Below are 23,326 nucleotides of genomic sequence, written 5' to 3'. Positions count from 1 at the left end.
TGAAATAATTAACATACGCAGGTTACATACTAGATTAACCTCTAGATTATGTTATGTCTCTTTTTTTTTACATTTTTTATGATTAAATGAGGTGAACTGAGCCATTCTGTATACTATGTCCATCCTTTAACCCTTATCATGCTGGACACGACTGATTCTGCTTTTGCGACCAGAGCCTGCACATCCGTGCAGTCTGATCATGATCTGCACTGGTCGCCATTCAGTCAGTATCGTTTTGGCATGCACCCCTTTTAACAGTTAATGGTACTGTCCAAACTGGAAGATGGACAAGTTCGTTATAGAAATTTAGCAGGGTATGGGTTAAGAAAATCTCTAGATTAGGTTGACATTCGGTTCTTTGAAAAGACTGAAAAAAATGCTTTATTATCAGTCTAGTGGCTAGTCTAGTTACATACGAATGATAAAAAAACGCAACGTGTAATTATGTAATGTTACAGAACGTCAAGTAAGTAATACTTCTGTCATAATTTAATTAACAACATTAACAACATTTACACTTAGAAATATTTTGAGAATTTTGGGCATCTCAGGCCACACGATTTTGAATGAGAAGCGATGCAAAAGGTCTGTATATCTTTGTCATTTAGTAACTACTGCGAAATTGAAATAAAGTTTAAATAAATCGTAAATATGACGATGAACGTTTAGAAAACAGTATAATGTAGCATAATGCTTCGAATTATGTTCAACATCATAATTATGGTGACAAATACAAAATATTATGGGCCTTAATTAATATGTTCGTGTCCGATTTAGCTATTCATCCATATACTGATTTGAATAATTGAACAGTAAAATTTTAATGTGCGGCTTAAGCAGTTTTGTGGTGTCGTGCTAAGCATTTTTCGTCCATGTAAGATTCTCAGAGGAAAGGAAACCTGTTATTTTGTAAGAAAAAGTATTTTCAGACGGAAAACAGGTCATATACGCTAAGTTTATCAAATAGGAGCGCTGGGATTTTTTTTAGGCGTACACATTTATTTCGAACGTGAATTCCAACGGCCATGCACTAGACAAGATGGTTTTTAATTTATCGTTTTTACAACTGTTCATTTACATTTATTGGTATTTACCGTCAATATTTTGATACAGAAGTGTCCAACAACTTCTTTGTATCAGTGCAATATATTTTAGAACGGCCCCTGGCGACTCTAGCTGTCATTTTTCACAAACGTTGACGTTAACTTTAGTGCTAAACAGCTCGTAATTGGTTGACAACTGCTGCACGGGCAACTTTTTTTCGGTCAGAATCCCATGTCATCGACACAGACCCTTTAAACTTAAACAATGTGGTATACACTATTTATATATTTGAACTACATTAGATCTTTCATTTAAAGTGTTGAAAGATGCACATACGTTGACGTATAACGACGAAAATATTGAAATTAACCTGTGATCTGTTTTACGCACTTTCATTATATTTTTCTAAGAAGTACAAATTAAACATGTTGATTTTGATTATGCACTTCTTTTTTATCCGTGGCATTGCGTAAACGCGCTATTTTTTGACAGACGGCGACGTAATTACAAAGCTGACAATTAATTATTTTATGACAAAACATACGGTGTAAATTAGATTTAATTAAACCAGACATGGATCATAAACAAACTACATATGCTATAAAAGCCATTGATAAGTTTGATACGAATACATTACCAACGATAGCTGTTATTGCAGAAAGTGGAAACGAAATGGGAGACATGGATAAAGATCTGGAATCTAATGACACTAGTGTACCATTCTCACATTATAAGGACCCCGAAAATTCGTTGGAAGATGAAACTGATTTGGAATCAAATGCTGATACAAAAGGCATTCATGGTTTGTTAAAATCTGGACTAAAAACGCTGGACACTGGAAGTGAAGGCGGCTTGCCCGGAAGTAGAAAAGTATCGTTTCATAGTGATGTTGGGAGCCATAGTCAGCCTAACAGCAGGAAAGTTTCACAGAATACCGACGCTGGCGGATTTGTTCAACCGATGCAATATTTGCATCCAGTTTACTCGGGAATTCCTCTGGCGCCAAACTACCGACGGATTTCATCACAGCCGTTCGCTTATTATGCCGAACATCCTCCAAGTAGGAAATCTTCAGCGGAAGTTTTCTATTATCCGCCAGCTCAGCATTTGCCAAGACCCTCACAGCACGGGAAAGTGTCGGTATTCTCTATTGGGAACGCTTCGGACACAGGCACGATAGGCGGTGATTTTGCAGAGAGTGTTCCACAGTTAGAACACTATCGAATTAGCGTGTTTGACAACCAGCGGCCGACACTTTACCAACTTCGCGAGGATGACCTGGTACGTGTATTTCTGTTGTTGTTGTTGTTGTTTTTGTGTGTGTGTGTGTGTGTTTTTGTTGTTGTTGTTGTTTGCTTGTTGTTTTTTTTCGCACTGATGACTTTAAGGTTATTGTAAATTGAGGCCAACAGACTTTAAGGTAATTGTACTTGAGGCCAACAGCATAAAAATTCTCAAAGACTGAAATAGTAACAAGCATAGATTTCAAATATTTCCACAAGATGTTCAGAGATATTTTGACCTTTTTGTGAAGTTTACAGTAAGAATACGTAAGGCATATATCAATTTATATTGCTGGTATTTTTCTTCCTTAATTTGGGGACTGTATGGCCCATTCACAAATCCGTGCGTATCCGTCTGTTATAATTATGCTATTAAGAAGTCATTGGTCAGAGTTAGTTTCCTTGTCAATATAAAATGTGTTTTTGTCCAAAGACGGAACTCTTTTTAAAGTTTTTATACTAGTGAAGTCAAATAATGAAGAAACGAAGCGCTTCCCCTTGTTTAAATAGTTTTATATTTCGACATTTCACAGTGCCCGATTGTTTTCTCCAACTTCGTTTTTTAAAAATAATTTAATATTTACTGAATATTTCATATTGCACTTTTTACATCACTTTTTTGCATCATAACAAACACACGGATTTAATTATTGTAATTATGCAGCTCGTAAAAAAAAAACAACAACAAGAAAATGAAACTGGTCCCGATGTAATCATCAAAAGCAAGAAAATTAATTATACGTCGGATTTTATACGTGCAAAGTTAAGAGGTGCAGTATTTAGTATAAAACAAACACCATATAAAATTTATGAAATTCTTCAAGTACAGTGCTTTGAAATTGAAACGTTACAATTGTTCACGGGCTGTCAGAGTTGACGTATAAATCTGTAAAATTTTTCACTTTTATGACAGAAAGTGGTCGTAAATGAAATATATCCTAGATTACGAAACCACCAGAGGGTGTTTTTTTCTAGAAATCAAAAATATTTTTTTATTTTCATGTATTTAGGAGCAAACGTTTTTTTCTTGTTGTTTATGTTGTGGATTAGTTAATCTCCTATATGCTTAAACGTGTAACATCCTTTAAAAGCTTAAGACATTCCTATTTTTATCATTAGAAACTGTGTAAATAAACAAAAACTGTCACTGTTTGTCAAGGTTTAAAACATCTTAATTATTTTTCATATTAAAATATAATTTAAACTCTTATGTCAAGAATACGAAAAAAAAACATACCTGTAACATTAGAAGATGTCTCAGAATTAATTTGGGAAACGATACAACACCCAGAGTTTATTGAGCGAGATGGGATACATTACGGGCTGTGGAGTTGTCTTTCTTGAATGCTTTACAGTCTCTTGTAATTCTGTATTTTTATATTAATGTGGAACATGTATTGATGAGACTAAAATAAGAATACTTAGTACATTTTCTATTTTTTCAAAAAGAAAAGAAGAAAAATATGCACGATTACCTACTATTGACAAGAAATTACTTTTGTCACACTGATAGTGGACATTCATGTATTATCAGCTTAGACTGACAGTCTTGTATATTGTATTGAATATTCAAGGAATCAAACAGCTGAAAGACCCAAGTAGATTATCCGTTTACATTTCATAGCTCATGTATTGTGTATAATTTTAGCGAGCGGCAGAGCAAAATACGCCGACGGGACCACCGACCGAATTGTTTGCTGACGAGTTGTACGATGATGTTGAGGAAGGAAAAGAAAAAAGTACGTCGGTTACAACCTCTGGACTCAAGTTTGGTTGGATACAGGGCGTATTGGTAAGATTTTATAGCGGAATGTCACGGAAAGGACAATACAGGGAAGGATTTATTCCTAGCTAAACAAAGTTCACCCCAGTGTTCCTCTTTACTTTTCATGTATGTATGTATGTTTGCACGCACGCGCGCACGCATGTAGTATGTATGTGTGTTTCACTGATTGATTGATTGATAGATTGATTGCTTCTCTGATTGATTTTCTTTCTGATTGATTGATTTCTTCAATGATTGATTTATTAATTGATTGATCGATTGATTGATTGATTAAGCCAGTCGAAAACATTTTAAAATAGACAGGAAAAAATCAACTTAGATTATTTTAAAGAAAAGACATGTACATTTAGTAATTTGCGCGTTGAAATGTTTTGGAAAAAATAGGCAGACAAATACAGACTTGTCATTCGACTTTGTTATTTTTGCAGGTACGATGTTTATTGAACATATTTGGTGTGATGTTGTTTTTGAGGTTGTCCTGGGTGACTGGCCAAGCGGGTATCGGACTAGCTACTGTCATTATCGCTTTGTCAGGCATAGTTACGTCTATAACCACCATGTCAATGTCGGCAATTTGTACAAATGGGGAAGTAAAGGGAGGTAAGCCAAACGAGTTGTTTGATTTAATCGTTCATTTGTACCCGCGACTTAGGGATGAAAGTTGGGGAGGACAATATCGCGCGATATATGAAGTTTTGTTTGATTAAATAGATACAATATGTTAATAAAACCCTTTTCCTAAAGACTTAATGTTATGTTTGAAATGACGTTATTATCACAATTACAGGTGGAGCCTATTACATGATATCCCGGAGTTTAGGGCCTGAATTTGGCGGTTCTATTGGTGTTGTGTTCGCACTCGCCAACGCTATCGCCGCTGCAATGTATGTTGTTGGCTTTGCCGAAACTGTCAGAGATATTATGTGGGTAAGTGTCATGGATACTTGTTCCATTACCGTATAATCTCAACAAAATGAGAATCAAATTGAGTACTGATCAGGCGATTTAGGATCTATAACAAAATTCTATATTTAAAAGACTGGTGTCAGTTTCAATCGTTCTTATGCTGTTGTGAAATATCCCGTAAACTGTACATTATCATGTTCTAGGAAATGTAATGACCATTTTTCAGAGAAATAAACGCTGGCTGCCTAATACAAATGAGCATACATTTCAGTAATAATAAGTGAAAATGAAACTCGCGTTTATACCTTTTACAGCGAATCAAAAGTCACTTGATCCATAAAGGCGCAAGAGCATTTGATTCTTTTTGCAAATACATTATGTGATATCATAAAATTCACTATACAACGATAGATGCAAGTGAAGAAATATACAAATTTTTGAAATAACTTAACCTACGGTATACTGACTATAGGCGGAGGGTTATTTATCTTACGGCAAATGTCATTTATTTTACGACATCTTTTCCAGGAAAACGACGCCTATATTACTGGTGACAGTATTAATGAAGTTAGAATCATTGGTCTAGCCACGTGTTGTTTGTGTTTGGGAATCGTACTGATTGGTATGGAATGGGAGGCGAAGGTAAATAACACGTGCAGATTTAATCTCCGCACGGCGCCTTCATGCATAAATATCAGTAACTGCCACAATATATCGCTACCCTAGATGAACTTTACCGATAGGCATGTATTATCGAGCAATATTGAAATAAAAAAAGACAGATACTTGACCATTTTAATTAGACTCGAATTACTGTGTATTATAGTAATTGTTCTTTTCATTTCGATTTAATAAGTTATTTATCTGTAATTCATCTGTTACCATTGATAAGGTATCTTTTTTCTCCACTTCAAATACAGTTTCTGCCTGGGCTTGGTCAACAATTCACCTTCATGGTATGGTCATATTAACTGTATCGCTAATTAAATTTCGAATGCTTTTATAAGAGTGTTAAATATTTCATACATTGTACAAAATCTTGGTCATTTCACGGAAAAATAAAACAAGTTTCAGATCAGCACCGTGTACAAAGACTATTATACAGCATCTGATGGTTTATTTTCTGAGCTAATTTTGATGAATCTTCCGCTGAATGTTACTTTTTAAAAAAAAATATTATGGCATCAAAAATAAGGAGTCCATTGTCATCTTCTGAAAATTGGATGAGTCATGTATATATGCTGATCTTGACATTTACACTTAAAGAAGCATAACCTGTGATGTGCAGCAAAATTATTTAATCAATGTATCGTTGATCTAAAACGGCAATTATACACATTTATCTCTCTACATTATATTTCCAGAGTACTTATTGCAGTTCGTAAGCCCGTTGCGAATCCGTTTAGGATTCCTTGACCAGGCGACTGAGGCCGTTGACACATCAGTTTCACCACTGTGAATTTAACCCTTCGGTGACAGACTCATTCATGTTAAGAATAAAAATAGCTGGCTTGTAGAATGTCGATGGTTCAACCAAAACGTCCGTAGTTACCTAAAGAAATGCCTAGAGATTGGAATTTTTTTCTTCCTGCACCATTAAAAGTTTGTGAAAAAAAATACAATTTCTTAATCAAAGTGTTTTCTGCTTTCTTACAGGCGCAACTTGTGTTACTGGCCATACTGACTATTGCTATAATCAATTTCTTCGTCGGCACGTTCATACCACCCGACGATGAAAAAAAGTGGAAAGGTGTCGTCGGATATAATGGTAAACTGCTTGGAAATTTACTCCATGGCTTTCGAGACATTGAAAACAATTTTGTACATGTAATTTACTGAACTGTAATGCCAAAATGCTAGAAATGGGTTAATTAAGTTACATGTAGTATATTAATTGGTTTGCATTATTCCATTGATATACAAATACATCTTTAAAAATGTATGTCTAGAGTATTATGTAGACCTTTCATTTTTTCATAAGCGATCATTTTCATGCATAGGTAAAACAAAACAGACTTTTCGATAAAATTAACTTTTGGATTCTGTGATGTTGCATTTTTCTCATACTTTATTTTTACTTTCAGATGAAACATTTTCAACAAACTTCATTCCACATTTCACAGAGGAAAATAGTTTTTTCTCAGTCTTTGCAATATTTTTTCCGGCGGCCACCGGTGTCCTTGCAGGGGCCAACATTTCCGGAGACCTTAAGGTAATATTAGATGCAAAAGATGTTTTTCTAAATTAATACAAAGAACTTTCAATTTCAAATATTTCAGAAATTGATTATTAAACTCCGCACTGAAACTTGACCTATTTTCTTATTCCCTTTAGGTATGCCTTCAGGAATAGATATTTGCCGTTTACACAAGATCCGGTATATTCCGTGCACAAATTACCTTAATTTATCAATTTTCAGGACCCACAAACGGCAATTCCGAAGGGGACTTTCCTTGCTGTTTTACTCACATCACTCGTGTATATTACTATGGTATGGTCCATTGGCGGTTGTATAGTGCTCACGGCTGTTGGAGAACTTCTGTCACCGGAAATGGGTGTAGATCCAGTTACCAACGCTACCATAATTCCAACTGTAGACATAGTGCAACAATGTGAAGCATTCAATCAGTCGTGTGAATCGGGTCTTCTGGAAGATACTGGGGTAAGCTCTTTAATTTTTCATATATTTTGTTTCACATGTACCCGACTTATTTACATGACATGTATGATATTAAAATGACATTGTCATGAAGTATGCATGTATCTTCTTGCATAGTAGGTTAGCTTAAAACATTTGCTCGTTTGTTGTTTTTTGTTGTTTTTTTTTTGTTTGGATCACATGGCAGGTCTGTAGGAATCATGCTACATTTTAGCAGTTTTTCGTCTGGAAATGTATAACTGCAAATATTTTGCCCCCCCCCCCCCCCCCCCCCCCCCCCCCCGGCTTCGTGACTCTGTATGCGCACTGCCCTTTAGTTCAGAAGTAAGCATCTGCAAAAATCCGAAAGTTGGAAATTGTAGAGGGACTTTTTATGTGACATTTGAGTCGATATCTGTCCTCCTTTTATATTTTTCATAGTAATGGCTTAATTTTCAATAATGATACATTATGGGCAAGCATGGGGCGTCGCATTCTTATCCATCATATATTCGTCAAAATCCCTAGACAAATTAAGGAAGCGTGGTAGACCTCTGGTATGCGAGACTGTGGGCGTGGAAGGGAGCACGGGGGTAAAAAAATGGAAAAAATAGAATTTCTAGATTACAAGATCCACACAAGATAACCTGACGGTGTATTAACAACATGTGCAAAATTCTAAAACTTTAAGTTCATAAGCTGCAAAATATATAGTATGAAAAGTATAAAGTTGCATAGAAAGGAAGAAAGGATAAGTACCGTTAGAAAAAAATTCATGTTAGTCTTGAGTTTTTCGAGCATTATGGAATGGGCTTTGCTGCAGCCGGTGCGGCTTCGACCTTGTGCTTGATTTAGTGATGTCGATATGAGATGCTCAAATAATTTATAATGTTTTTCTTTCTTTCTCTCCGCTTCTAGATGGTTGGTGTAGCCTCTGCATGGAGACCGCTGATCCTGGCCGGTATATTTTCCGCCACATTGTCGTCTGCGTTAGCCAGTATGGTGGGAGCGCCAAAAGTGTTTCAGGTAAAACCAATCATAACCATGTCTCAGAATATTACACTTAATAAACCATTTTCTCCTTTAATTCTGTTTTCAATTTCCATTGATTGCATACCAATGTCAGTAACAGTGTTTCCTGTGTACACATTTCCAGCGTTTGCAGGCCACCATCAGAAACCCGTTGTTTGCAGACCGGTCTCAAAAACCTTTTTCTTCTTTACTTACATTCCCATTGGTCTGTTTCGAAACCCTTTTTCTTCTTTGCTTAAATTTCTATTGACTACTGTTGGCAGACCGATCTCATAAACATTTTCTTCTTTTTCCTTACATTTCCATTGTTCATTGTTTGCAGACAAATATAAAAATCTTTTTTTTTCTTTCCTTACATTTCCAATCTTCATTGCAGACCAGTTTCAAACGGCAACCGAGAAAGTGTTACGTCTGCATATTTGATTGTAAATATTCGATCAAGGAAGTCCATATATTGCAGAAATCAATATATATTTAATGACCATAAATTAAGAACAAAACCACACCTTTCAAATAATTTTTATAAATGCTACTGCTTCACACAAATCTAATCTGGGTAAATGATCGAATTGTGAGTAATCAAACACTTTGAAGTCCACATCTTCGTTATAAACAGACATCGCATCTTTGTTAAAAGACATGCATCGCTACTGCATAATCTTAAAAAAATCATCTTCAGTGATGCATTTTCACTAAAAGAGTAATTTGTGTGAATGTACTAATGACTTTATAGCATAATAAAGAACCTGTGTGAGTTTCACTCTCTCATTAAACGAGATTTTTATAATTGCACGTAATTTTCGTGATGACATTCTGGTGAAAAATACTAGTAAGCATACTTCCGGCCCAGACGGACTACCATAGTTGTTGATCAAATCTTGCTTTCTTTTTGATGATTGCATCTGGCAACTGCTGCTAATTTTAAATCAATTGCTTGTGCAATCGAACATTTTAATATGTATCCATATTGGACTTCGCCCTGTTGTGTGCCACATAATTGCTTCCTTAGTATGGTTTATTATTAATAAAGAAACAATCTGTTCCGAGATGGCACTTGTGTTAAGGTAATTAGCATGTGTAAATTGCATTTTCCAATTACCACCCGGTATGATAAATGTCTGAAAGCCCAGTTTAATAGTGATAATACTAAATAAACAAGCTACAATATAATATTTACTCATTTAATTGTCTCATAGTGTCGTGGGTTCGAGCCCCACCGGGGTCATGACCATGCCTTCTCATATGACAGCAGTACGTGTTTTATCCAAGAAGCAAACTTGAGAGTGGTTCAAATAAGCTTTACAAACTTTAAGCTTTCATCACAATGGAGCTAAAATAAATTAGTATAAACTAAAACTAAGAGTGTCGTGAATTTTTTTTAGAGTTTTACATGTGATCAACGCGAATTAATACCTTTACATAACATTATTAAACTGTTATTGTATGGTGGTGATGTGAATATTCAAATTTATAGATCGAACCAATGTAATATTCACCGAGACCGATATGAATAAAAAATAGCAATGTGTTTGGTATCTGATAAAACTTAATGCTATATGAAGTTATAAAATAAAAAAAAACACTATATTTAACTTCTTTTCGATGATTTGATATGTCCTTATAAACCTTTCAACACATCCTACTGACCAACGATGAAACTGTAAAAATCTGTTGTTTTTCAAGACAGTATTGTAATGTATTATACTACTCAAATCACGTGATCATGTTTGCTTATTGTTAAAACGTCTTAAAATTTTCAGGCGTTGGCGAAGGACAAACTTTTTCCTTTTATACATGTCTTTGCAAAGGGCTACGGACCTAGTGGTGAACCAAAACGAGCATACTTTCTTTGTTTTGGTATATGTTTGGCCATGGTTTGCGTTGGTAAGATTTGCATTTATTTTACAGATCTGATGAACGTTAGTATTAAATTCCGTATTGTTCCAAGTCTTCTAACAATACACTTTGATATCAGGTTATAAAACAATTAAAAAAAAAAGATACCATTCTGATAACATGAATGTCACACGCAACATCCTCCAATGGTATTAGAATTCATTTTAATTTTTTTTTTAGGTTCACAACAATTCATCTCATAAGATGTTTTACTTGCAGGTTCTCTTGATCTTATTGCGCCGATCATTTCTAATTTCTTCTTGATGGCGTACGCAATGATCAACTTCTCGTGCTTCGATGCCTCGGTGGCAAATTCCCCAGGATTTAGACCCGGCTTCAAGTATTACAATAAATGGTTAAGCCTACTTGGTTCCCTGCTTTGTATTGCGGTCATGTTCCTGATCAACTGGTGGGCGGCTCTGGTGACATTTATGATAGTTGCCGGTCTATATTTCTACGTCTTCAGAACAAAGCCAGGTTTGTCATTCAAAGTAATAAGCAATAAGATGTACAGTTTTTATCAAAAAAAAAATTCAGTTAAAGAAATGTATATATTCTTATTTGTCTTTTGTTAAGTCGATTAAGTCGTGTGGCATGTCGCGATGGCCATAATAATTAGTAGTTACCGGTTTAGCCAGTTCCTTCTTTTTCGAAGCAAGTCCTGACAAGATAGCTTTTAATTAGTTTGGCCGCGTCAGAAAACAATATAGAAACATCAACATATACAAATCGGATTAGTTCTGTTATTTTGACACTTCTTTGCTTTTTCAGAAGTAAACTGGGGCTCATCAACACAGGCTAATGCTTACAGAGACGCCCTGAAAACTACGCTTAAACTGATAAATGTAGATGATCACGTGAAGAACTATCGCCCACAGATACTCGTGCTCACTGGCTACCCGAGAAATCGTGCAAACCTTGTAGATTTTGCTGCATCGATAACGAAAAAACAGAGTCTTTTGATCTGTGGACACGTCTTTCAGGTAGGATTTTAGCTATGAACACGTTCTTTGGGTAGGTTTTGAACTGTGGACACATGTTTCAGATATGTATTTAGCTGTAAGCACGTTTTTCAAAGAGACTTTAATCTATGTACACATGTTAATAACTGCAAATACGCACTGCAGGTAGCTTTTGATGCTTGGATACATGGTTTAGGTAGGTCTTTATCTAAGGACACGTGATTTATTTGGGTCTTGGTTTATTTATACGTGTTTTATGCATGCTGTGATCTATGGAATCGCGTTTATTACACGTTTTTGTCTTTTGAAACGTGTTTCATGTAGATTTTGATCTTCGAATACGTGTTTCATGTAGGTTTTGATTAATCTAAACATGTTTCATGTAGGTTGTGATTTATGGACACGTGTTTCTTGTAGATTTTGATTCGAGGACACGTGTTTAAATAGTTTTTTTTATTTATGAACACCAGTTTTATCTAAGCTTATGGACACGTGTTTCATGTAGGTTTTGACATACGGAAGCGTGTTTCAAACACTTTTTTTACTGTTACACGTGTTTCATCTAGGTTTTGATTTATGGACACGTGTTATAAACTTGAACGTGCTGCAGTTTATAGCTGTGTGTTTTTATAATAATGTCAAATAAAAAGACGTCTTTCATGTAGTTAATTGCTAAGTATTCGAATATGTGCGTCATCTCTGCATGCTGCAACTGTTTCAAAAGATGAATTAGTGTAATTTGGCAGTTTACGATAAATAGATTTACATGAAAGATTTGAAATTAATGAGACATTTTCGGACCAGTCTCCTGGGTAAATCTAGCTCTGGTATCTTATATACACACACTGTTAGTAATCCCCGCTGGGGATCGAACCGACGTCTTATACAGTACTAGCGGACGGGATTACCACGGTACTACCTCATTGTAGCCAACACTTCCTGTGATCTTTACACCTTACATTATATTTTCGTCTCCTACCGGATTATACTCGACACAAGGCATTTTGATTTCCTATTATGAATTTGCGAGTGACTAGTTATCCTATAGATATCTAACTATTCAATCTCTTTTTACTTTTTCAAAAGTATTCTTAACTTCAGAGTGATTGATATTGCTTTGTTTTATAAAAAAAAAAAGATTAAAAAATTACCGCATATCGTAACATGCAAGTGTCGAGTTTTGCATTAATTTGAATTCCTGTGTGAAGCGGTGTACGTCATTTTCTTTCATCTGTTTTTCCTTATTTAAACAAATTGTGTGGCGGCTATTTTCGCGTCTATTTTATGCAGATTTTTTTTCTTTGTTCTTTTAACCTTTTAATCCCGGTTAGATTTTGGTTTTGATATTTTAACGCAATTAATGAGTTATTGAAATGAAAATAGCGCTATTAAACGCGCCAGCAGTCAGTTGGAAATTATATTGATAGCCCAGTTTAGCTCTTACCATTGATGCCGGTTAAATGAATTTTTAACAGAAAATTTATCACTTTTTAAGTAACGAGTTTTTGTTTGTTCCAATAAGTGTTCTAAATGTATGCAAAAAGTAATCGTATTTCCAAATGGTTGAAAAGGGCAATGTCATATATGGGAGAGTCAAAACATTTCCCACTGAATTGGGATATAAAAATTATATGTAAGCCCGAGCTTGATTTGAATCCGCACTATCACGGATATGGCGCTACCAACTTTATTGAGGGGGTTAGCGCATCACCACCAAAAACAAAACACTTGCAATTGTCCCATTACAGAGGTATATTAAAATCAAATTCAGAAGCACATGATGCGTAGGAATACAATGAATACAAGGAATATAATGAACCAGCATTTACATTTCTGTCTGTTGGGACACATCGGCACATTTTAGATCACATGGCGACTTCTCCAGCTTTTGATGGTGGACGACGACACCAGATGCCCCCTTCGGGAATTGTCTCAAGCATGGGGGCATCTGGTCAGAACCACCGAACCTCCATAAGCCAGATATATTGAACCTACATCGGTGGAGAGTAAGTACTTGACACTGATCATAAATATACAATGTATTCAACGTAGCTATCACCATATTGTCTTCAGGGTGACTTTGAGGAACACATGACCCGAGTTCGATCCATGTCAGCATACAGATGGTTTGAGAGCAAGAAGGTGAAAGCATTTTATAGCAGCGTATGTGCACCAACATTCAGAATAGGTGTACAAGTCCTCCTTCAGGTAATAGTGCATTTATATCAGTGAGTATTCAACGATATTGAGAAACGCTTAAACCTTCAGAATAAGTGTACAAGTTCTTAGTCAGGCAATACTTCATTTATAGCAGCGCGTGTCCACCGACATTCAGAATAAGTGTACAAGTCCTTAGTCAGGCAATGCTTCATTTATAGTAGCGCGTGTGCATAGACATTCAGAATAAGTGTACAAGTCCTTAGTCAGGCAATACTTCATTTATAGTAGCGCGTGTGCATCGACATTCAGAATAAGTGCAAGTCCTTAGTCAGGCAATGCTTTCATTTATAGTAGCGCGTGTGCACCGGCATTCAGAATAAGTGCAAGTCCTTAGTCAGGCAATGCTTTCATTTATAGTAGCGCGTGTGCACCGACATTCAGAATAAGTGCAAGTCCTTAGTCAGGCAATGCTTTCATTTATAGTAGCGCGTGTGCACCGACATTCAGAATAAGTGCAAGTCTTTAGTCAGACAATGCTCTCATTTATAGTAGCGTGTGTGCATCGACATTCAGAATAAGCGTACAAGTCCTTAGTCAGGAAATACTTCTTTTATAGCAGCGCGTGTGCATCGACATTCAGAAAAAGCGCAAGTCCTTAGCCAGGCAATACTTTCATTTATAGTAGCGCGTGTGCACCGACATTCAAAATAAGTGTACAAGTCCTTAGTCAGGCAATACTTCATTTATAGTAGCGCGTGTGCATCGACATTCAGAATAAGTGTACAAGTCCTTAGTCAGGCAATACTTCATTTATAGTAGCGCGTGTGCATCGACATTCAGAATAAGTGCAAGTCCTTAGTCAGGCAATGCTTTCATTTATAGTAGCGCGTGTGCACCGGCATTCAGAGTAAGTGCAAGTCCTTAGTCAGGCAATGCTTTCATTTATAGTAGCGCGTGTGCACTGACATTCAGAATAAGTGCAAGTCCTTAGTCAGGCAATGCTCTCATTTATAGCAGCGCGTGTGCACCGACATTCAGAATAAGTGTACAAGTCCTTAGACAGGCAATGCTTTCATTTATAGTAGCGCGTGTGCACCGACATTCAGAATAAGTGTACAAGACCTTAGTCAGGCAATGCTTCATTTATAACAGCGCGTGTGCACCGACATTCAGAATGTCCTTCAGGTAATAGTGCATTTATATCAGTGAGTATTCAACGATATTGAGAAACGCTTAAACCTTCAGAATAAGTGTACAAGTCCTTAGACAGGCAATACTTCATTTGTAGCAGAATAACTTACAATTCCTCGGTCAGGTTATACTATAGCGAGTGTGTACCTATATTAGGACCAGAATAGGTGTATAAGTCCTCCGTTTGAAAAAAATGCATTTATAGCAATATGCGTACACCTTAATATTGCATCTTTAGCAGCGTGTGTGTAGGTGTACAAGTCCTCCTTTAGTTAAAACAGATTGTATTTTTGTTAGTTTATTTGATTATAAGTGATCGATTAAATAATTTCAATTTAGTTTACTTTTTATAGTGTTGTCAGTATTAATTTTTTTCAATGCAAATACGTTATCACGTTAACAATCTATTTTTTTTTTCAAAGTTTTGTCGCACATTTCAGAATTAAACAGTATTGAATAAAACACCAGATTACTTGTGTGATGAAAAAGACGTTAACATAACTAATAGTTTTTGTCGATTATAGTGTCACTTGTTCACTTTAAAGAGAATATAATTACACAACGAAGATCAATTTAAGCATTTTTTATGAACAGGCTGTTGGCGTGGGTAAATTACGACCAAACACGGTGCTACTCGGGTACAAGAACGACTGGCAAAAGGCTGAACCGAGAGAGGTTCTCGACTACTTTAATGTCATACAGTAAGATAACATATTTCATACAAACCGTTGTCCAGCCATATAATCTGGCGTCCAACTATATAAAAAAACAAATCATGTTAAAGCGCCAGTTGCTCGAGGTTATAAGGGAACGGACAAAGTGCTCGAATAATCCGCGATTTCCAAACAAAAAAAAAGCCAAGGATCTTTTAATATCTAGCCATTTAATATCAAGTCAGTGATGTTTCTCTTAATTGCAGGTGTCCGTTAGCAGCGATCAACCAAAGTCTAAACACATAAACTCCAAATATAAGAATTAAACGAATAAGTTTTGGTTTAGATCGCTGACTTGTATAATAAAATCATATGAGCCGCGCCATGAGAAAACCTTCATAGTGCATTTGCGACCAGCATGGATCCAGACCAGCCTGCGCATTCGCGCAGTCTGGTCAGGATCCATGCTGTTCGCTAACGGTTTCTTTAATTGCAATAAGCTTTGAAAGCGAACAGCATGGATCCTGACCAGACTGCGCGGATGTGCGGATTGATCCATGCTGGTCGCAAATGCACTGTATTGGTTTTCTCGTGGCGTGGCTCATATGTCAGATATATAGGTAGATACTTTGTAACGTACTAAGTCTTATTTGAGTCTCATATATTTCAGAGATGCCTTTGATTTGAAATATAGCGTAGGGATCTTACGTTCTGTTGGTGGGTTTGATAGAAACAAAGTTCCAGATGATTTACTAGATCTAGATAATCCGGAACTATTTGAATCAGACGAAGAACTCGATGATGATGATGGTAAGAAAGATGTATTTTTTTTAGTTTTTGAAGCCACATTTCCTGACAAGCATATTGATATACTGAGGTAGGAAAAGTCTAAAGTGATGGTAACGGTTAATAAAGTATAATATTAACAAACTTGGCAAGAATATCGCATTTTTTAAATGACAAGTAGAACGATTTAGAAGCTTACCATATACCATATATGAAACATAGCATAGTATGTTCTAATCCCTTTTTTACAGTATTTTCTATGTAATAGGAGAAAGCAATATCCCTTTTTTATTGGAATGCTACAATTTCTCATTTTGCAACTAACGAAGAAACAAGTCCTCTTCTTATTCTTTGTAATAAGAGAAAGTCCTATTCTTCTTTCTTTGGAATGCTACAATTTGTTATTAAGCTTACTATACGTGAATGAAGGAACATTGCCTCTTCTTCCTTCTCTAAAATGCGACAGACTCTTTGTTGGACAAGTAACTCACATGATTTCGCCGTATATGATAGCAGGAACATGTCTTCTCCCGCTTTTATTGGAATACAACAACCTATCCTTTAGTTAAACGTCTACGGTAGCATGAATATATCCTTGTTCTCCTTCACTGGGGAATGAAAAAAATATGTCCTTTAAGTTATATCATAGTCGGAATCATTCATAATTATACATATGTATTTATAATGACTCATCTCCCTCTTTCCATCTCCACTTTAGTTTACCGCGTATGATGTCGCAGTTTTAAGTTTAGAATGTTTTGTACTCGCCAGTTGCATGTTTCAAGTGGATTATTCTGCAAAAGAATCGTATTCTACGTCAGTCTGCAGACTTGTAATATATATAGTATCAAAGTTGTAGACTAGTTTCTAGTGGATAAATTTATTGATTTTTTTTGACAGATGAAGCACTTGATGCTACAGATAAAGACACTACTAAAGAATCTAACAGCACTTCAAATAACAGCAATGAGAGAAATATCAGAAAAGTAAAAACAAACAATATGCGACTGAAGCGCTTGAACACCCTGGACGAAGGAATGGAAAATTTGGCATTTGAAGGTATTTTCTTTCAATTCATTTTTGGATCACAAATTTGACACTTTTTAATCAATTAAAAACTGTCATTTGTAGTTATGTACGAATAAAACTTGTATATCCTTGTATGAAAAGTATAGAATACTGTAACAACAATCACAGAAATTGCCAGTTCAGGTAAATGTGATTGATGAATATGGTGTTTAATTCTTTTGAATGCAGAAATTAAAAGCTTCACTATATTATATTTTAAATTATGTTATTCAGAGGCACAAACCAATGCGGACAATATCAGGAGTACCCCTGCACTGCCTGACAGACAGACTGTAAACTTTAAGGACAAACACTACGGTACCATAGATGTTTGGTGGCTGTATGATGACGGAGGTAGGAATAATACTTCACGTTTATTAACCCTTAGCCTGCTGGCGGCAAGTGATTCTGCCTTTGCGACCAGTGCAGACCAAGATCAGCCTGCACATCCGTGCAGTCTGATCATGGTCTGCACTGTTCGCTATTCAGTCAGTAAATTTTTAGTAAACATCCCTTCAAATGATAAATGGTATTGCCCAAATTGGAAGATGGACCAGTCCATTATAGAAATTTAGCATGGTAAGGGTTATGATGGAAAAATGTTGTATAAGTGATCTATATGTATCATACCTTGCCTCACTTCAACTGAAAGACTTTGATACCGTTTCAATAAAATCTAAAATTGATAAATTTGGTACTCCGTACAGAAATTGAAATATTTTGTCCAATATTGAATATTACATTCAGCATTATCATCCGGTACTATTTCGAATGTCTGTTATCTTTAGAATATTGCCAGGCTGAAACGACAAAATGCAAAGTATTATTCACAGTCACTTGATAATAGTTACATGATAACAGTCCTATAAATAAGACCCGGCATAACTCAGTTTGTTTTTGCATTTTGCAGTCTAACGGTTATGTGGGGACGTTACGATGCAAATAAAAAATAAAATGCAAAATAAAGAAAATATTGGCAGCAGAAGGTAAAAAATAAAATGCAAAATAAAGGAAATATTGGCAGCAGAAGGTACAACATAAAATGCAAAATAAAGAAAATATTGGCAGCTGAAGGTAAAAGATTATGTACATGTTTAATATTTTGGACCGACTTGATAAATGCATTTCCCTTCGAAGTGAAATCAGAATCGTAGCAAGAAAAACAGAAGAGTTAAGATTTAATCGTCAGACACCCGCTTGTATTAAACTTTGCATTCATTTTTGTAGGCTTGACGCTTCTCTTGCCGTTTATTCTACATCAAAGAAAACAATGGAAACATGCAAAACTGCGTGTATTCTGTCAATGTACGAAGAAAGGGGACATTACTGAAGACCAGACTAGGTATGTATTAATTAACTAAGTACTCTCCCTTACATATTCCTTATTTAGTAATAACATTTGGGTGGTTTTACGGTTTACAAAATAATGAGGGTTTTCGGTATTAGAAAGTGTGTTTGGGTCATTTAAATCCAAATCGATGTAGTGAATAAATGTATGAACGTTCAGTTTAATGGCGCGAGCGGTTTTAAAGTTATAATAAAATATAGCTGAATTTGTCGCCTGTGTACCATGAAAAGTGTGACATTTTACATGAAAGCTTGTTTTCAAAGTTGTGTTTTATTTTTCAAACCAAGTTTTATGGTTTTATGGTCATAGGTTTATTTTTGTATGTAACTGAAACTCTTCACATTTTCAGCAAAATGCTTTTTTTCTTCATAAATTACATCTTATTCTAAACAATATTTCATATAATGTGATGGATACCCCCATTCAAGAAAAATAGTGAAAACAAAACTAGAAAATTTAAAGGCTGACCACTACAATTTCAGACTTATCTGAAGTCTTAATATTTTTTCTAAGACCTTCAGCCTTTCAGCTTTCATGAATAAAATGTAGGTTTTTAACACTGACTTTCTCAGGATCTTTGTGCATATCTATTCAACCAAGAATTGTCCCATGTGCATCTTTTCAGTTGTTAGGTGTCAGATTTTCGTTTATTCTTTAAATAAATAATTGGTTCTTTACTTTATTTTCCTTGAAAGAGAGTTATAGGGGATACAAAAGCAATGGGGTGGCTGAAAAGCAATTTGGTGGCTGATTTATATTCGGAACAGTAATATACAAAATTTATGCATGACTTGATAAGTGAACATTATACAGGAAGCACTTGAGAAGTTAAAATCCATTGTTTGCATTTTTGCAATGGGCTAACAATCAAGTAAGAAGTTGAAACAATTTTACAGCTTCGTAAGCCCTAAGTTTACCTGCTTGTGATAATATTCACAACTAAATGAGCCGTGCCATGAGAAAACCAACATAGTGGGTGTGCGACCAGCATGGATCCAGACCAGCCTGCGCATCCGCGCAGTCTGGTCAGGATCCATGCTGTTCGCTAACAGTTCCTCCAATTCCAATAGGCTTTGAAAGCGAACAGCATGGATCCTGACCAGACTGCGCGGATGCGCAGGCTGGTCTGGATCCATGCTGGTCGCAAACCCACTATGTTGGTTTTCTCATGGCACGGCTAAAATATTATTTATTTGAAAGAATTTTTCTATTATGAGCATACTCTAGAAATATATTTTTGCTGCTTTTTCCCCCTGTGCAACTTTTCAGTAATATTACAAATTTTATTAATATGCCATTTTACCGCCCATGAGATTGTATTATCTTTGTACAAATGAAAGGAACTTGACTATGCGATTACGAAATGTTAGTCATTTTTCATTTAAAGCATTACAAACTGTTGAACTTTCATGTCTTTGTGGAGAAAATTTTCAATTTTGTATTCATTTTGTGGAATACATTTATCGTTCGATAGATAGGATATGTCTTAAGTTGATAACTATTAATCTTTTAATGAAATTAAATAATGAAAGGGTACAACACTATTTTTCAATATTTGTCCATGTGCACCTGTAAAATAGCTCGATTTTTAGTGAAAATTCAATATCAGTGTAAGCAAACATCTAAAATAAGGAGAGAGTTGCGGATCCGAACCTAGCTCAAGTGTTCCTCATTCATACTGGTAGCAGACTTTATTTTTCTGGAAACTCTGTATATATTTCAAGCTTTTTTTTCAGTCAAATCAGTTATGAAGAAAACTTACCTAAAATATGTTTTTATATTTCAGAATGGCTTCTTTGTTGGCAAAGTTCCGTATTGAATATTCAGAACTAACCGTGGTGACCGAGTTAAACAAGAAACCACAGCTTACAACGTAAGTATCTGCGTACAGGTTTATTTAAAAAATATATATATATTTAATAAAACGAGGCGATATATCAATGTGACAAATATAATACCTGTGTAGTGTCTTAGTTCACAACAACAGTTTTATGCTTTTATGATTTTTGTTTTTGGAAAATGAATTGATTAATGTACATATCATGAATGCATGTGTTAATAAATAAACGCATTTATTATGGTATAGGTACAGAGAGTTTGAAAGTCTCGTGCATCAGTGGCGCGTGAAACCCGGGGAATTCCAAGAAGACTACCCATGGAAAATTGCAGATACCGACCTGATTGAGCATAAACAAAAGGTAAAAATCAAGTTTATCGTGACATTTGATAAATGCCAGTAATAAATAATAGCTGTATTATAACAAACAGAGAAAAATCTCGGCTGTAGTATTTGTCATACTTTATGTTTGATGAAATTATGATATATAATATAGTGTTGTCTTCTTTTGCAGACCTACAAAAATCTCCGTATAAGAGAAAAACTTTTGGAGCATTCGAAAGATGCATCCCTTATTGTGATGTAAGTACATATGCATTATTTCGTAGGCTGTATTATACTGTTTGTTTCCTAGCATACTAGTACGTAAATTCATTATCTCTAACCAACATAGAGGTTAACAAAAACATCATTTCGTACATGTAGATGTACTTTACAATGAAAACAATATTTGATCATCCAGTTGCTAGTAATAAGTATCAAAAACAAGTAAAATAGTGTCCATGTTTGATAAACAGAATTTTCTCACCATTTCTGAGAAAATTCTGTTTATCAAAGAGAAATCATTATACATAACGAGTCTGCAGAAACCGAATACTTTGAAAAGATTTTTTTTCATGTGGTCGTTTTAAGAGTCGAAAAACTTACGAGTATAGAATATTCTCAGTTCTCTTGTTTATTGCAGGACTTTACCGGTACCTCGGAAGACGTCATGCCCGGCAGGTCTATACATGGGTTGGCTGGAGATTCTGACAAAAGGGCTTCCCCCTACCCTTCTACTTCGAGGAAACCAGGAAAGCGTTCTCACTTACTACTCATAGTAGATCATATATATTCCGTGTCTGTATATAAAACTTGTACATCGACAGGTCGATTCCTTATCCTTGATTTTGTCTACGTTTTCCGACAAATGATAAGACCGTTGTGAGCTTGCAGTTGTGTTCTTAGTAGAAGCATCGTCATCGTACTGTTGAGTAGTGTGTAAAATGACCGATTGCTCAAAGATCTCTTTTGCGAGAATTTGTGCTGAAAATTTGGCCTACACTCATAATGCATCATATCTTTATGAAGTTTACAGCTTTTAATCCATATGATTATTAAAGTGTCTAAGGCCAACATTTTACAAAGACATTTATGACAACACATGAACAGTAGAACCTTACACAGAACGTGATGTACATGTTATACTGTCACAATACACTCAGATAAAAAGTGAGCAGTGAACTTCAGATTTAGAGAAATGTGAAACAAAAACAATAAAGTTTCAGGTATTATTTATTTCATTGCTCAGTAAAAGACCATGCAAGATTTACATAAATATTAACCTTTAACAACATATATTTCTTGATTTAAATGTATCCCGAACAAAGTGTATCAATTTTTGTAATTATTTGAACAAATTAAAAGAAAAGGAAAAAGCTATTAAAATACACGGGTAAATATTTTCAAGAAACCAGTGCTGATTTTATTAACGCCAATTTAGCTTTAATCCGCTGTAATCACTCGAAACAAATGTAATACGTAGGTATCTGATGTACGAACAATTTCATGCTGCAGGCTTAAGGTAACCAAATCACAAGGTACTCATTGCTTGTATAATGGTCTGTTTGAATTGTAGCTGTTTTCATTAGATTTTAAGAGATAATATACCTTGATATACTATCTAGAGATTGGCTTATAAACGCTCCGCTTCATATAAGCCGGGGTCAGAATATCATTTTTCTTGTGACGTGGAAATCTGCATTTCATATTTTTGAATTACTCCAAATATATCATTATTCATAACAGATCAGCTTATATTGCAACAACCCGAAAGAGAATTATGTTTACGATGTTCATATGTCAAAAATATTATTTCCGTAGCCTTAATTGGTAACGTAATTGTAACGATTGTCCAGGACACCTTGATAATTGCTATTTCATTTGTCTTTATTATCTTATTTTATTTTTAATTGGGTTTTTTTTTCAAGCCCAAAATCTGCCAAATCTGAAACTCAACCAGATGGTCGTTATAAAGTGGACGTCTCCCATATCCGAAAGCACGCGTGCTTAACCAAAATCAAACATGTTATTCCAGTGGATTTTTTAAATTCGTAGTTAGATTACCGACTTCGTTGTTTTTTTTTTATATTAACCACCCTTTAAGATAACAGATAATTTATTCTGATTTACATTAATTACTGTTTACATGTATGAATCATTGCTGTCTGATTGTGATAGCATTTTTATGCAAACATGAAACATTACTGGCTGATTTTACATCATTTTTTTGTGATAGCGTTGTTTATGCAGACATATAACTCTACACCTTTCCTTGTAATTGCGTTATTTACACAGATGTGTAACATCACTGGCTGATTCTATGTTATCCGTTTTGATAGCGATGATTTTTTTATAAACATAATTATATATACACTACATCTAATTATATATACACTACATCTTTCATTGTGATAG

The 23,326-nt window shown here is 35.2% G+C and overlaps 1 protein-coding gene across 2 annotated transcripts; it reads left to right on the top strand.

Annotated features, from left to right (window-relative positions):
• Positions 1–1,390: 1,390 nt before the first annotated feature.
• Positions 1,391–22,995, top strand: LOC123566450 (solute carrier family 12 member 3-like). 2 transcript variants are annotated; one of them, XM_045360561.2, is made up of 22 exons: positions 1,392–2,325; positions 3,976–4,119; positions 4,542–4,713; positions 4,901–5,040; positions 5,548–5,661; positions 6,676–6,787; positions 7,104–7,231; positions 7,439–7,681; positions 8,576–8,683; positions 10,450–10,573; positions 10,805–11,062; positions 11,357–11,568; positions 13,621–13,755; positions 15,493–15,599; positions 16,222–16,361; positions 17,238–17,396; positions 17,640–17,759; positions 18,633–18,747; positions 20,540–20,626; positions 20,840–20,951; positions 21,105–21,172; positions 21,555–22,995. In XM_045360561.2, exons 1-22 carry the CDS (start codon positions 1,618–1,620, stop codon positions 21,688–21,690), a joined length of 3,642 nt encoding a protein of 1,213 aa, XP_045216496.2. In that variant the 5' UTR covers positions 1,392–1,617; the 3' UTR covers positions 21,691–22,995. The 2 variants fall into 2 exon arrangements, with proteins under 2 accessions (XP_053405813.1, XP_045216496.2); XM_053549838.1 differs by lacking the exon at positions 10,805–11,062 and having other exon boundaries at positions 1,391–2,325.
• The last annotated feature ends 331 nt before the right edge of the window (positions 22,996–23,326 follow it).

This window comes from Mercenaria mercenaria, chromosome 8, assembly GCF_021730395.1.
Source record: "Mercenaria mercenaria strain notata chromosome 8, MADL_Memer_1, whole genome shotgun sequence".
Taxonomy (NCBI): domain Eukaryota; kingdom Metazoa; phylum Mollusca; class Bivalvia; order Venerida; family Veneridae; genus Mercenaria; species Mercenaria mercenaria.
Note: the sequence above shows the minus strand (reverse complement) of the source record. Positions and strands in the feature narration are given on the sequence as shown.

Coding starts and splice junctions, on each gene's coding strand:
- LOC123566450 (XM_045360561.2), top strand. CDS start 1,618: ATGGATCATAAACAAACTACATATGCTATAAAAGCCATTGATAAGTTT. Junction 2,326..3,975: donor AACTTCGCGAGGATGACCTG/GTACGTGTATTT, acceptor GTATAATTTTAG/CGAGCGGCAGAGCAAAATAC. Junction 4,714..4,900: donor AAATGGGGAAGTAAAGGGAG/GTAAGCCAAACG, acceptor TCACAATTACAG/GTGGAGCCTATTACATGATA.